Consider the following 14,764-nt stretch of genomic DNA (forward strand, 5'->3'; position numbering starts at 1 on the left):
TCTTCGTGGGAACGATATCTGTACTCACCGTAGCTATACTATTAATTGATAGGTGCACTTGACTTTGTCGAATTTTTAGTTGGTTTATGACAACATCATAGTACGTAATATATTAATTATTATCATATATTATTGTTTATTATTATAATTGTTGAAATATGCTCTATGTCCCTATACTTTTTCTTATATTTGAAAGTTAGTCCTCCTATTATATTATATAATGCTATATCATATCATACAATATATTAATAATTTATATATATGCATCAATGATTGAATATTATAATATCATGTAAAACTATATCTATTATTATAATATATATTGTAATATATATATATAATAGTAGTAAATTACATATTATTATTTATTATTATACTAGTTGAATAAAGAACTATAAAAGCTCAAAACCTAAGCACAACTTCAGCCTTTTCTTTTTTTTTTTCACGTCCTTGACGGCCAACCACCTGCCGTCAGTGGTTGGTCGTCCTTCTCCCTGTTTTTGCTCTATTTTTTATGCCATTCTCTCGGTTTAATAACCTCTTTTGGGGCCTTGTTTGAGCTCTTTTCTCTTCTCCGGAGCAGAACTTTGTTGAGGAAAGTCCCGTGTGATGTTCCGACGTCGGTGGTCGATGAGAGTTTTGTTGTAGCTCTTGGTTGGTAGATGGGTCTATTTTCTTTTTCTTTTTATTATAATGAGTCTAAAGATCATGGTAATTCTTGAATATTATTTAAATAAATAGTGAAAGCCTCGTTAACTTGTGTCTCAAAATAAATAAAGGGGTGTTTATTTTTGAAGGTGGTATTTTGTGGGCAATTATTAAAGCCATCAATTTATTGTAGTAATTGTACAAGATAACAGTAGGATACAAGCTTATTTCAAACAAAATTTACATGTTTGCTTTTTCTATTCTATTCTTCAGTTAAGGATTCCAGAAACCGTCTAATCTTAATCCGTTCTTCTTTGGTAAGATCAGGATCGTCACTAGTCAACCTCTTCCGAACTTCTCCATTTGCGCTGTTTGGGTCACCGTTCACAACCTGCACCCATCACAAATATTAACTTCCACCTCACAAATTTATTCACAACTGATTCAGCTTTGTGAACAATCTTCTTTCAAACTATCTAATAATGGTCCATTGGAGGTACCTCTGGAACTAATTTACACAATGTTGGGGCAGTTAAGTGTGCTCCATGTGGCTCTGACTCTTTATTTATCTCCAAATATCCATGTCTAACATTATGTCTAACACATGGGTAAATAAATCCATGATATATATGTTACTCCTAATTCTTTTTCTGGAAGTACCCTTGTCTGACATTCCTGTCTGGCAAATGGGTAACCTCCAAGAAAACTTAAAAAATCGTACTCGTACTCATACCCATACCCAATACTCACTCCCAAGTCTGATTAACATAAATGGTACATACATAATGGATAATACAAGATTGAGCTCCTCACTTGACAACCAAACTAGAAAGTAGAAACTTACATGAAGAAAATTGTTGACATGGCCATCTTTGTTAGGGGTTGTTACCAGTTCAAACTCATTGTAGGTCCATTCACCATCAACTATATATTTGTACTCATAGCGTCCTTCCTGTGAAAGAAACAAAAAACGAACCATTATCTTGTAATGTAGTCTACATATGTTATTGCTAAGAAAAACTATACTAATAATTTAGACCTGTACCAATCGTTTCGTTCCTAACACTAAAGTGAGAGTAAGAATTCTATGATATTTTCTATGAGCGTTAGACGCATGAATGAATGAAGCATTTAAATAGCTTAAATAAGAACTAGGATAGAAGTTCTGGTCCTGAAGACAAATGCATGCAAATTGGGAGACTTGATATAACTGAAACATAAATGCACAGGGATCTTAATCTTAAATCCATGAGTGGTCACTAGGCGAAATTTTTGTCCCAATAGGATACTCAGAATGAACATGGATAAGAGAAACATTAAAAGAAAACAGGGCAAGAAAGCAATAAGTTGTAACAGGGAAAATGTAAGATACTGAATATATTTTTCAGCATCGAACAAATTAAAGACAAATTAAACACAGTCCAGCGAACAAAATATGATTACCGGAAGTTCTCTCTGAAGTGTCCATGAACCATTCTCTTTGTCAAACTTCAAAGGCATTCTCTGGATAAATAAGACAATATAGGTAGAATAATAAAAAAGCAGAAAGTGAATGAATTAATTAGTATTTCATCTTAACAAGAATGAATAATCCATTGAAATCTTCTCAAAACTTATTTCAACTTTGCATGTAAAGGGAATAAAAGCAAAAGAATTAACCACAATCTGCCTCATATGTAGAACACACTTCTGAATCCAATATAGAGGAAACAAAGAACTCTCTATATGCACAAAATCAGTTGGATATGACATGCAAGATTTAGGTTCAAAGCTACCATGAGGAATAGAGGCCTCACTTTGGATACCACATAATCCACTTGCTCTTTAAGAAAAGAGTGCTTGATTCAACTTATCTTGCCTACTGTAAACGAAGCTAACTATTTGTATCCTTTAGAAAAGAAAATCAACCAATCTTACTTTCTATAAATATAATAAGGTTATCTTTTTCAACATATAAAATAGCAACTATCTTGTAGTTATGCTATCCTTCATCATAACTGAAAGGAACAACTGTCTAGATTTAGAGAGAATACTATCCCTAAAAGCATATGATACATCTATTTAGAAAACAGCTGGAATATGCAAAGAGTGGTGAATATGTTTTCCTGGAGTCAATATTATTCAACTGAGAACTGTAAAAATATTTGTTTCCAACAGTCAAGTATCTTCACAGCTATGTTACTTGGGCTCGGGTGGCAGTGTTGGATATAAATGTCACCGACACGGTTATGTTCAGATTTTTCCGAATTTTTCTATGTATTTGAAGGATTGGCATTTTTTGCATCCTTGAACGAAGTCCGTGGCTTCTATAATTCTCAAGAACTAGAGTAGCTCAAATGTGCTAATAATGAATAGTGGATCATTACCTGGCCCCAACCTATATCAAGTCCAGAAACTTCCACTGTAGAGCACTTTCTGTCTTCCCATGACAAAGTGACAAGCTCCTTCTTGAGATCAGTGAGCTGTACATTGAGAAAATATGATAAATGAGTTTGTAAAAACTTCTCATTCAATATATAATGCTTGTCTAGGAAATTTTAAATATAATAATAACAACATCATGAAGCTTGTCTTCCAGTGACTACTGCAATGAACATTATATATATTACACACCAAATAATAAATAAATGTTTTTCAATGACTGCATGAGCTTATTCTTTAGAGAATGCTGCAATAAACATATTGTATTGAACACCAAAAGAGAGAATGCTTTACAATTTCATGAACTCAATGAAGCAGATAATAGAATAGCTTTTCTACATTTCTAACCTTCATATTAATCAATAACAATGCTGCTAAAGGGGAGAGAGAGAGAGAGGGAAGGGGAAAGATAAACCGAGAAAGTGCAATGCAAGTCCCATGGATTTATAGTTACCTCATTAGTTTTATTTGTCACTATCTTTAGCATGTACAGAGAAACAAAACAAATAAAATCATCAAGAATTCAATTACCCTTATAATCCTTAGATATATTTATTTCAACTGAAGTCACCAAAAAAATGCTCCATTGAAGAGCTAAGGCAAGAAAAATATTATATAGAAGCCAATCATTTGCAACCATATTCAATTTCAAGAATATGAATGACTTAAACCATACAAGAAAGCAAACGGATTAATGCCAAACAAGGACAAGAATTCTAACCAAATATTCAGGAGAAGGGCTTGCATGCTTCACATATTAAATATATATTAGCACTACCAAAATAAAAAGGAAACTAAAAATGTTTTCTGCACAATCAAGCAGCATTTATATGAAACTTGTAGCAAATAACAAGATCTACTCTTCATACAATAAACAAACAAATTCAAACATCCAAAATGAAAATAAAAACTTTTGGGTTCATGAATGATTATGCCTATCGTAATAGAAGGAAAACAACTCACAATATCAGCAGTAGCACTTTTGATGGCCTCCAATTTAGGGAAGCATGAGCGTTTGCTCTGAAAGAGGAGAAATGAAAAAATATATCAGAGATGTTATAAGATAACCTGCACACAGTTGCACACTATAACAATGCAAAACCCTCTTTAATCTTTAACAAAGAAAAAGAGAGAGGGAAAAAAGGAATAAGTCTAGAGGGGAAAAAAGGAATAAGTCTAGAGGTTACTATCCCACCAGTTTAATGTCTTCCAAAATTATTTCCAGAATTGACATAAACTAACTTCTAACCTGAAATTACTTCTATGATAGGGATCAGATTGGTGCCTGTTTCTTTGAAAGGAGGGACAAAAAATGAAGGGAGTGCTTATTGTTATAACGGTAAAGCAAGCTGTTCAGACACCAAAACTTAGATCCTAGAATCTAGATTGGTGCCACTTAAATCAAGGAACTCTCAACCAAATGGCTGCCATTGCAAAAACAATCACAGTAATCACTGAATGTACTAGTTGATTGAGAAGCATCATTCTTATGAATATTTATTCAAGGATAAAGTCAACCCTAAAATGGTAGAAACAAATCCAGGCACCCAAAATTGAATTGACCCGAAAAGAAAAGCATGGAAACAAAGGCAAAGATACCAGCAGTTCTCTGTGAGCTTCGCTAAGTTTATAGCCTTGAACCCAGAACATGTATGCCAACTGTAATTAGTAACAACAAAAATGTACAGATCAGTATTAAGATAAATTAGAGGAACAAAAACACAGCTCATTTCATCAAGGTTTAGCTATAAAATCTGTATGGAAAGACATTTCAGACAAATAAAAATAAGTTCAATACCGCAACAGCAGGAGCTCTTCCAAGTCCAGCGGTACAATGGATATATGTTACACCTCCATTCCGATTTACGGCCTTATGCAATATACTAACCACAGCCGGAAGCCTCATCCGTAAATCAAATGCATCGAAGTCCCTGCTTCATCCAATATCAACCCAACTAGATTAACAACAAAAAGGACTCCAAATCACTCGTTAATGTATTAGTGACACATAAAAATTGCTATGAAAACAAAATACTAATCACTAGTTTCACAAATAACTTTACAGATGTTGTTCACAGTGAAAACTTAATATAGTGTATCAGTCAATTTTGATGTCTGACCTTATTTGAGCACGTATGTGTTCAATATCACCACATTTCTTGGCATAATCTCGAATGGTGCCAATATCGACCCCAAAATATCTGGAAATTCTAGTAAAGGAAATACAGCACTTAATTCCTCAACCTTCTTGTCAATTACATGTTCAAATGTTACCAACAAATAATCATGCATGTGAAAATATGTAAGAGAAATTAGTTACTTTTGTTCTTCAAATCATAAATTTAGATAGAACTTCAATGACAATAGTGTCTAGGATACTCCAAATCTGGGTCTTGCTGCAAGCAAAATATCGTTTTAACTCCGATCTTTCGTAACTTGTCAACGTCTTCAGGAGTCTGTTGATTTAAAGAGAAAGAAAAATTTTAACTTTGGGTGACCATTTAAGGGGAAATTTTCTACTATTATTCACTTAGAAATGAGAATTACCTGCAGACATGAGCCCACAATTAGGTCTGGACGGATAAAGTTGTAGTTCATTCCCAATTCATGCCTATAGGTCAAAACTGCAGAAAACCACATGAAGAAATGATTAAAAATGACTAAACAAAGAAAGCAACCAAACTATATAATACAGTGACCACCAAAGCAAGAATACCACTACACCAGAATATTGAGTTTTCATGTTGAGACTTCATATGAAGATCTGCCTGCTATTATGAGACATTACAGTAAGGTTTAGCTTATTTTTTGAATCTCGCATCAAAAGACATGAGTCTGAGCCCTGGACACGAAAAATGCACCTAAAAGCCATCCTCAAACTTAAAGCAAAAGCAACACACAAGTGAACTTACCAGCGCCCATAGCTTCTGTCATATCATGACTATATGTCTCAGATTTTTTCCCCTCTGAGTCAGAGTTACTCGTTTTCTCACTTGATGTGGAACCAGGAATTGCCTGTCAAAAAATAAATTAGCCAACAAATCTAGGTTCAAAGTCAATCAAGCAGCATGTTAAGCCGCATGCAGAGACACCTTTTTCATCATAATACCAATAATTCAATCATGTATGAACTACCAAAAAGTTATTGAACTTCCTGGTACATTTCGGTGCAACTGTCAAATGCTATACATGTTTTTAGAAAGAGTGTAGATCATTTTGGTTTAACGTGGTATATGATAAATGCAAATAAAAATTACTACATCCCCTGGTTTAAAATTTAATGCAGGTCAGTCTCAAGTTGCAACATTGGCATCGACATTTTATCATTTATGATTATGATTATGAAAAGAATCTCAAACATATACAGCAGCTTAATCAATTATTTTTACTTAAAAAGATCTTTCCGTAAACTTCGTATTTCCTACCATAAAAAGTTTCTAATAATGACTTGTAAGTGAAACATGTTATTTACCTTGTTCCAATGGAAGAATACCATCCATCCATCCATCCACAAATACTAAAGAGTAAAGTATCAAAACGCAAAAAACACATAATATCTTAATCCAAGAAGAAAAGTTAAGGAACTGTCTCTTTAGAAAACTACAACAAATAGAGCAAAACAACGAAAAGAAATATTAGAATCTACCGCAAAACAACAAATCCCTGATGCTAATACTAAAATTCTAACGAAAGCCCAGGAAACGAATCCGAAATTCACAGATAATTAAGTTACCTTAACTACCATACTCCGCGGTACATTACTCGAGTTCATCCCACCCTACATTAAATCACAAAATTCAACAAGCAAAGAACGAAAAGATAAATCCAGTGGATATCGCTAATATGGAATGATAAAACTATACAACAAATTCAGGGATAAAGAGGTAAAACCTGGAAATGTACCATCATGTTAAGGGAACAAGAAAGTAGTTTTCTTGGATTGCACTTGAAACCTTGAAATGGCAAGGCATAGGATCTGAAACTATTCCAAACAACAAACTTTTAGCAAGCTTTTTAGATTAGATTCTGAGACAAATAAAGATTGGATATTAAAAAGAATTGAAAAGAAAAGATTTTGATCAGACCTCGGAAGATTCTGAAGACAATTCATTGTGATGATCAGACGAGAAGAAAAAAGATCTTTGGAGATGACACCAAGAAAAAAATCTTAGTTACAGTTGTGATTTAGTTTTATTCAATTATTCATTTATTTTTGGTGGCTTTTATAGACAGTTTGTTGGTTTGGGAAATTTTAAAAAGAGTAATGATTTTTTAAAGAATCTCAAGTATGCCATTCGGACCGATCGGTCGGGTCCACATTCCTAGAATCGTAGATCTCCATCATTTATTTATGTGATAATGATTTGTTTTTTAATTTTTATAAAAAAAAATATTTTAATTTTTCATTTAATTTTTTATCTTTTTAAAATTTTTTTAATTTGTATTTTTTTGTCAAATCACTCAAAATGGAGAAAAAAATTTACGTTTTTTTAACTTTGTTGATGTGACATATAAGTGAATTATTAGGTGGATGACATGTTAATATTTAATTAATTTTAAAAATTAATTAAATTTTGGTGTGACAGTCCACGTGTCTTCTATGTCAGTAAAGTTAACTTTTCTATCTATTTTAAGGTAATTTAACATAATAAAAAAAACACAAATGGAAGGCTAAAATGACTTTTGTAAAGTTTGAGGGCCAAAAACTCTCATTATGCCTTTATTTATTATTGAGTTAAAGACGTTGCAATTTCATCCTCTAAGGTTACAAGTTTAGATAAAACGGGTTTGGTTCGATTTGAGTTAAGTTATGTTCCATACAGTCAAGTCTTTTCTATAAGAGTCGCAATATAGCTAAGTTTATTGTAAAATTCAGTTTTTTTTTAAAAATATTTTTCGTAGCCTTTCTATAAGATTCAGTATATGAAGACTTTGTTAAGTAAGTCTATATCTATTAACCGCAGTGTTGTCTAAAGGGGTTTGTCGAGGCTAAAAACACGATCCCTGATATGAATATTGAAAGAAAAGCCATGACCATTCCACCCTCTGAAGAGGAACTAAAGGAAGGTTATTACCCAGTGGGGTTCCCTGCATGTCCCACGATGATGATGGGCAAACCTCACATAACGTAAGTTAGGCAAATCTATATCGTAAACATGTTATGAAAGAAAAGCCTTTGTGGCGTAATATGAAAAAAAAAGTCTTTATGGCATTGTAATAGTCCAAATCTACCCGGGCCTTAAAACCAAAAAAATAATAAATGAATAAATAAATATTTATTTTAAAAGTCCATTAAATAGTCCGTGTACAAAAAAAACACTTAACCCCATAACCCATTATAGAGCCCAAACAGTTGCGGCCCAAACATTTAAGCTTCAAACCCGACAACCCATTACACCCAAGCCCAGATTTAAACACTCAGACCCATCTACGCCGGATGATCCAATATCCTTGACCTAAGGATACACGGGGCCCAAAAGGCCCAAAGCAGTAAACGGATCAGGAAACCCTAGGGTTTCCTGAGAAGTTAGGCGCCGCAAAGGGGGATTCTAGATGCTTTGAGGTTCCAAATGTCACGACTTTTCAGGTCCAATGGCCCAATCGTCGCCTTCATCAGTGCGCTGTGACTCCTCGACTTCGCCACCATGCATCGCGCCACCATCGGCGCCCGAATCACGCCAGAATTGTCATGCGCTACAATCCAACACTGGCCCCATCAGCGCGCAGTCATTGGTGCTCGAACGAAATCCTTGCGATTCGCCTGCAAGAAAAGGAAAGAAAATCACAACAGACATGCGAAGCGAATACGGAAAGAAATCAGAGATTTCTTTCCAAAACTTGTAGTGGTTTATCGAGGCTACAAAGCCTTCTTTTCAATCTGTAGAAAGGACTTACACAAGAAAAACTTACACACGCATAGAGAAAAAAAACACCAGAGAGATATACCAAAAATACTGTACACAGAATATTTTTGCAATAATACACCAGAGATTTTTACAGGAAACGAAGGTGATATATATATTTTTTATTTCTGTTTCATTCTCTTTATCACAAGTTCATGCATATAATACATTGAAAAATAGAGGAGAAAGATGTACCTTTAGATTCGTCGCAAAAAGCGAAGCTTTTCGGATCCCGACCACCGTGTGTGGCGGAGTTGGTGATGCGCATGGGGCTGAACACGGAGGTCCGATGAACGAAGCGGATCGGCCCAGGGCCGGAGCTCAGAGGTCTGGGAAATTTCAGAGGGTTTTTTTTGCTTTTTTACAGGGGGTTAAAATGATTTTTTTGAAGTTGAAGTTCGGATCATATAGGAGAAGGATGCGACGTCGTTTTGGGGTGACCGTTCAGTGACCAAAACGGTGTCGTTTCAATGCCTAAGATCCGCGCGTTGAACCGTGACCCGGGAAGGATCCGCGTGTTTCTGACAAAAGGGTTATTTGTGCAATTGATCCCTTCGTATTTTCAACATTTGCAATTTCATTTTATCGTATTTATAATTTGCTCCTAATATTTTATGCTTGTTTCAATTTATTCCTAAGAGCTTCTTTAAGGTTTATCCCAGGAACGACGTCGTTTTAAATAGGATGGTTTAATTACCCTATGAGTCCCTCACATTTTGCGTGCGTTTCTTTGGGGTCCCTAATTTATTTTATTTTTTTAAATTTTGCCCCTGTAGATTCTAAAAAATTTAAAATTAGCCCTATGTTTTATTTTTATAATGATTTATTTTATTTTCTTATATTATATGTTATAATTATTTTATTACATGTTATTTATTTTATATATTATTATTACATATTATGTATTATACATTTTATATATTTTTTTTATTATTTTATATTATTATTTATATACATATATTATTATCCTTAACTATTATATTTTATTAATTAATTACTTATATACTATATATTGTAATTTTAAACCTATATACTTTTATATTATATATTATATAATTATTTTATTTACTATGTATATTATTTATTTTATATATTTTTTAAAAATATTATATTTGTATTATATGTTTATTATATTATTAATTACTTATTTTTTATGCATTATTTTATTCTAAATTATTTTTTAAAATTACTTTATTATATATTAATTCTTTTATATTTTTTATTATTTAAATACCAAAGGTTGATTTAAAATTATTATTAAGTGACGTTTTTATTTTAGAGTTGATATATACATATTGCTATTATTACTATTTTTTTATCATGATTTTTGTATGTACGTTTATATATTAAATTGTATATCATGCATCATTTTTGTTCAATAAATTTGTTTAAATATATGTTGAATCACCATTTTGTATGATTATTTTGCTTATTTATTTTTCATGCAAATTATATATTTTTGTATATATGTTTTATGTTTAAGATTTGCCATGTCTATTAATTAATATATGATTCATGTATATCATTATGTTGTGTGTGTTTATGCTCTTATTTGCCTATTATTTGCTTTAGCTTAATTATTTTATTACATGCATAATTATTATGTTATTTATTCTTCTTCTTATATATTGTTCATGTTAAGCATGGAAATGTTAGATTTTTTTTTTGCATATTGCCTTAGTATTAATGTTCCATAATATTAAATATGACATGTCATCCTCATACATCGATTTAAAACAATATTCAAAAGTTTTATAAAAATAAAGGCAATACTTGATGTTCGGAAGCTTCGAGAAAGGTAGTGCCCTAACTTACTGGGTTGCGACTTTTCTCGTTGAGTTCAAATAGTCAAGCAACCTCCTAAGTGTTTTTTGAAGTTTTCAAAATACAAACAACTATTTTGGGATTTCAAAGCGTTGTGTCCTAACTTACTAGATATAACGTTTTGTTGATTCAAGATAGAAATTTCCGAAAGACGTAGTTTCGAAGGTTTTAAAATGTTGTGTTCTAACTTATTGGATGTGACGTTTTAACTCGTTTGAAATAAGTGAGCCTTAATTTTCAAAATTAAGACATTCTAATTAAAAGAGGATTACATCTTAAAACTTTCTAATTTCCGACATTTAAGACACTTGATAATCAATTAGGTACCAATTTTTGGGCGTTACGAGGGTGCTAACCCTTTCTCGTACGTAACCGACTCCGAACCCGTTTTTTTTAACTTTCGTAGACCAAAATTAATGTTTTTAAAACAAAACATTTTATAAGGTGATCCAATCACACCTAAAAAGATTGGTGGCGACTCCCGTTTTCGTTTTTCTTAAAGTCGATTCCCATTTTCCAACACCCCGATTTAAAAAAAGGGTTTCGACAGGCATAATATAAAGAAAGAAAGCCTAAAGAAAAGCATTTGTGGCTTAATAAGAAAGAAAAGTCATTGCGACGTAATATGAAAGAAAGCCTTTGTGGCGTAATATGAAAGAAAGCCTTTGTGGCGTAATATGAAAGAATGTCATTGTGGCAAACTTCGTAAGGAACGCCTTCGTGCTGCACTCTTAAGAACCGCCTTTGTGGCAAATAATGAATTAATAGCCTGTGTGGTAGTTCTGACATGAAAGCTTTTGTGGAGAAAACCTGAAAGAACGACGTACATGGAGAAATTTGAAAGCATGCCCTTGTGACGTATCCTAATAAGGCTCGTAATGGCATAACATAAAGGAATGATTCTTGGCGAGTTCTGTATTAAATTGCTTTGGAGCATTCAGCATGGCTTGTAAATGTGATTAGAAAGATTAGTAAGGCACAATGTCTCTATAGACTACGGTAAAGTGTTTTATGAGACCATGATTCAACTGTGAATAATGAAGTGATGGGATATAAAAAAGATGTTGGGTAAACATAAAATAAACGTATTCTGAATAAGGATTTTTCTAACTAAATATCAGAAGGAATGTACCTATTATCTATATATGTGATCAAACATAGATTGTGGAATGATGGCTTAAAGTTACATATACAAGAGTAACAATGTTTCGGTCTTATGGACCTCTGTAAAAGAAATGGGTAAAGAATTATGAAAGATCAAATTGAGAGAGGTAAGTGTCATATCGAAGATGTCGATGGGTAAGAAATGAGCTTTGAGTAAGGTATGGTATCTGACATGTAAATGAGAATAGAAATTAAGAGAGTATTCGCCGATGACTGAATTGAAGGTTCAAAATGATATGATCATCTAAATAAGTTACTTGTTGAGTTGTGTAGAAATGACATAGGTAAACGATGTTTTCCTCACTAAGTTCTTATGAACTTATATGGGTGTGTGTTTTGTTACAGGCGAATTGATATGATTTTGCTTCAAGAGGATGATGCTAGGGCTACGCCTAAGGAGTGGCATATTAGGCTATTATGCATATAGAGTAAGTTGGCGGCATATTAGGATCTAACATCCTTGATCCAAGGGATTTGTTACAATCAATTCTGTAACACCCATCGCCCGACCCGATTGTTGGGTCCGAGCTATAAGTTACTACATTTGCTGTCGGAGCAACTACAATCAATCAAACATCGAACAATCATTTATAAATGCAATCTAACTCCAAACACATTCAATTCATGTTAACCAATCAAATCTGAGACTTAATCGAGCTTAAAAAAGTTTTTTTTTCAACTCGAGCACGAAATAGGACCAAATTGTAAAGTTAAAACTTCAAGGGCAATGTTGTGACATCATCTCTTCCATGTCGTGACATCGCCAAACAATTTATCACGTTACGACATCAAGCCACTCAACATCACGACGTCACATATTGTTGGCTAGCGTTACAATGAGGAAAAATTATCGTCGAGACAAGAACTCTGCTTTTGGAAAAAATGAACCATTTGGTACCAATTTCAATGCTCCAACAATAACCATTCAAGGATCAATTACATACCATTTCCAAATGACTTAAAACTACCCTAAAACATATCAAATAGGTTCAAACATACCATTTCAACTCATATTATCATTTCATCAATTATGTTTAAACATTTCAATATCATAAACCAAAACCAAGAAAATCATTCTAATACCTATCTTTACCTATGATATGCCATATTGAATCATACCATTTCACCTTAGTTTCAAACACATATGTTCATTTTACAACTTAATGGCTTTTAGGCTTTGAACATGAATGAAATTAACCAATACATATCTCAAACATATAGTCAAACTTACCATTTTAACTAGGCATCATTTTAGCCATTCAACTTACCTCATCTTACCAATGTAACATACTAAGTTAAATTATGTTCATATTCCAACTACTCTCGTGTATCAAACATTGGCAAATCATGCTCTAACCAACTCACTTACCATGTACAACATCTGAATCATTACGTGCCAATTTTATTACCATATTCAACTCATCGAGACTTTTAAACATTAAAATATGTACCAAGCCACCTATATACATGTCACAACCCTAGGTTCAAAATGATAAAACATCTACCAATTCAATGATAGAATAGTGTGAGCTTCGAGTCGATCCAACTTGACGCATTCCGCAAGGTAACGATCTACAAGGGAAAGGGAAAACAAATAGGGTAAACATATAGCATGCTTAGTAAGTTCATGAGCATTAAATAAAAAATTTACCTTAGCTTTCAGTTAAATACATTAGGCTACCACAATGTTGGCATAGTTTAGCTAAACATGACAATTCACAACATTAACAAAGTGAGTATTATACCACAATCAAACCATATGATGCTATAAGTGATTAATATGCTAGTTCATGACATATTAGATAACAATTTCAAATTTATACTTATTCAGGGGATAATTCCATCACATACATTTCAACTTTTATTTTTCTAATTGACATTATGTTCTTTTATTCTCAATTCAATTTCTCGTCTCGTATACTCTGTTTCGCCCAATGAACCTTAGTAAACGGACTCGGATACACAAGTATCTACATCACACTAGTTGCACGTCTAAGCTAAGTACGTTCGTGTCAGGTTACTCGTTCAGGCTAAAACTTTAAAAAGACACTTCCAATTGCTTGTCCAAGCTGAGTATATATACATATAAGGTTACTCATCTAGACTAAACATTAAAAATGACAGTAGATTACTTGTTTGAGCTAAATTTGTGTCACATGTATCTTTGAGTCCGCAACAAATGTTGGACCTCAGTAATCATCTGTGATCAAACTCGTACTAGTGCGCACAAAACCTATTGACATGTCAATCATATCCTAACCTTTACTAAGTTCAAAGGGGCTTCTATTACACAAATTAACATTTCTTTACAATTTAGTCCAAATATCACCTTTGAATCAATTCACAATTAATCATATATAATTACAAACCAAGTATACAACTATCTATATAAGTAAATATTATATGAACTTAACTTGTCAAAACAACAAACAAGTTGAATCTTCAAGGACTAATCGATAATTTTGGCTTTTCTTTGATTATCTCTGATTTGATCCAATTCTCAATCTATACAATTATTTTAAACAATTCATCAATACCAAACATTTTCATTTTATGCCATGATATGTATGAACCCATATAATTTTTTTGATACCGCTAATTTTTTACATTTTATTCAATTTAGTCACTAAAATTGAAATAGTCAAAACTTTTAGTTTTGAGCTTCGATTTGAAAATCGGCCTTAATTAAAATCATTATAGACCCTTTAATATTTGTTTTTACTAAAATTTCTCCTCAATTTCACAATTTATACATTTTAGTCCTTATGTTTAAAACTAACAATTAAACTTTACAATCTAGTCCT

The 14,764-nt window shown here is 32.7% G+C and overlaps 1 protein-coding gene and 1 long non-coding RNA gene across 6 annotated transcripts; both read right to left on the bottom strand.

Annotated features, from left to right (window-relative positions):
* Positions 1–803: 803 nt before the first annotated feature.
* On the bottom strand, positions 804–7,308 carry LOC107959510 (phosphoglucan phosphatase DSP4, amyloplastic). Of its 5 annotated transcripts, none has more exons than XM_016895581.2 (14): positions 7,155–7,308; positions 6,961–7,045; positions 6,803–6,847; positions 5,982–6,084; positions 5,617–5,693; positions 5,449–5,525; positions 5,190–5,270; positions 4,868–5,000; positions 4,669–4,728; positions 4,033–4,089; positions 3,015–3,110; positions 2,092–2,151; positions 1,493–1,600; positions 804–1,039 (listed from the first exon to the last, which is right to left on the bottom strand). In XM_016895581.2, exons 1-14 carry the CDS (start codon positions 7,178–7,180, stop codon positions 911–913), a joined length of 1,137 nt encoding a protein of 378 aa, XP_016751070.1. In that variant the 5' UTR covers positions 7,181–7,308; the 3' UTR covers positions 804–910. The 5 variants fall into 5 exon arrangements, with proteins under 5 accessions (XP_016751070.1, XP_016751073.1, XP_016751071.1 ...); XM_016895584.2 differs by having other exon boundaries at positions 6,973–7,045; positions 7,155–7,294; XM_016895582.2 differs by having other exon boundaries at positions 6,973–7,051; positions 7,155–7,294.
* A 1,022-nt stretch (positions 7,309–8,330) lies between these two features.
* LOC107959511 (uncharacterized) lies at positions 8,331–9,350 on the bottom strand. The gene is made up of 2 exons (XR_001700830.2): positions 9,168–9,350; positions 8,331–8,830 (listed from the first exon to the last, which is right to left on the bottom strand). It is a non-coding gene; the product is annotated as an uncharacterized lncRNA (long non-coding RNA).
* Positions 9,351–14,764: the final 5,414 nt, after the last annotated feature.

This window comes from Gossypium hirsutum, chromosome A05 (assembly GCF_007990345.1).
Source record: "Gossypium hirsutum isolate 1008001.06 chromosome A05, Gossypium_hirsutum_v2.1, whole genome shotgun sequence".
NCBI classification, from domain to species: Eukaryota; Viridiplantae; Streptophyta; class Magnoliopsida; order Malvales; family Malvaceae; genus Gossypium; species Gossypium hirsutum.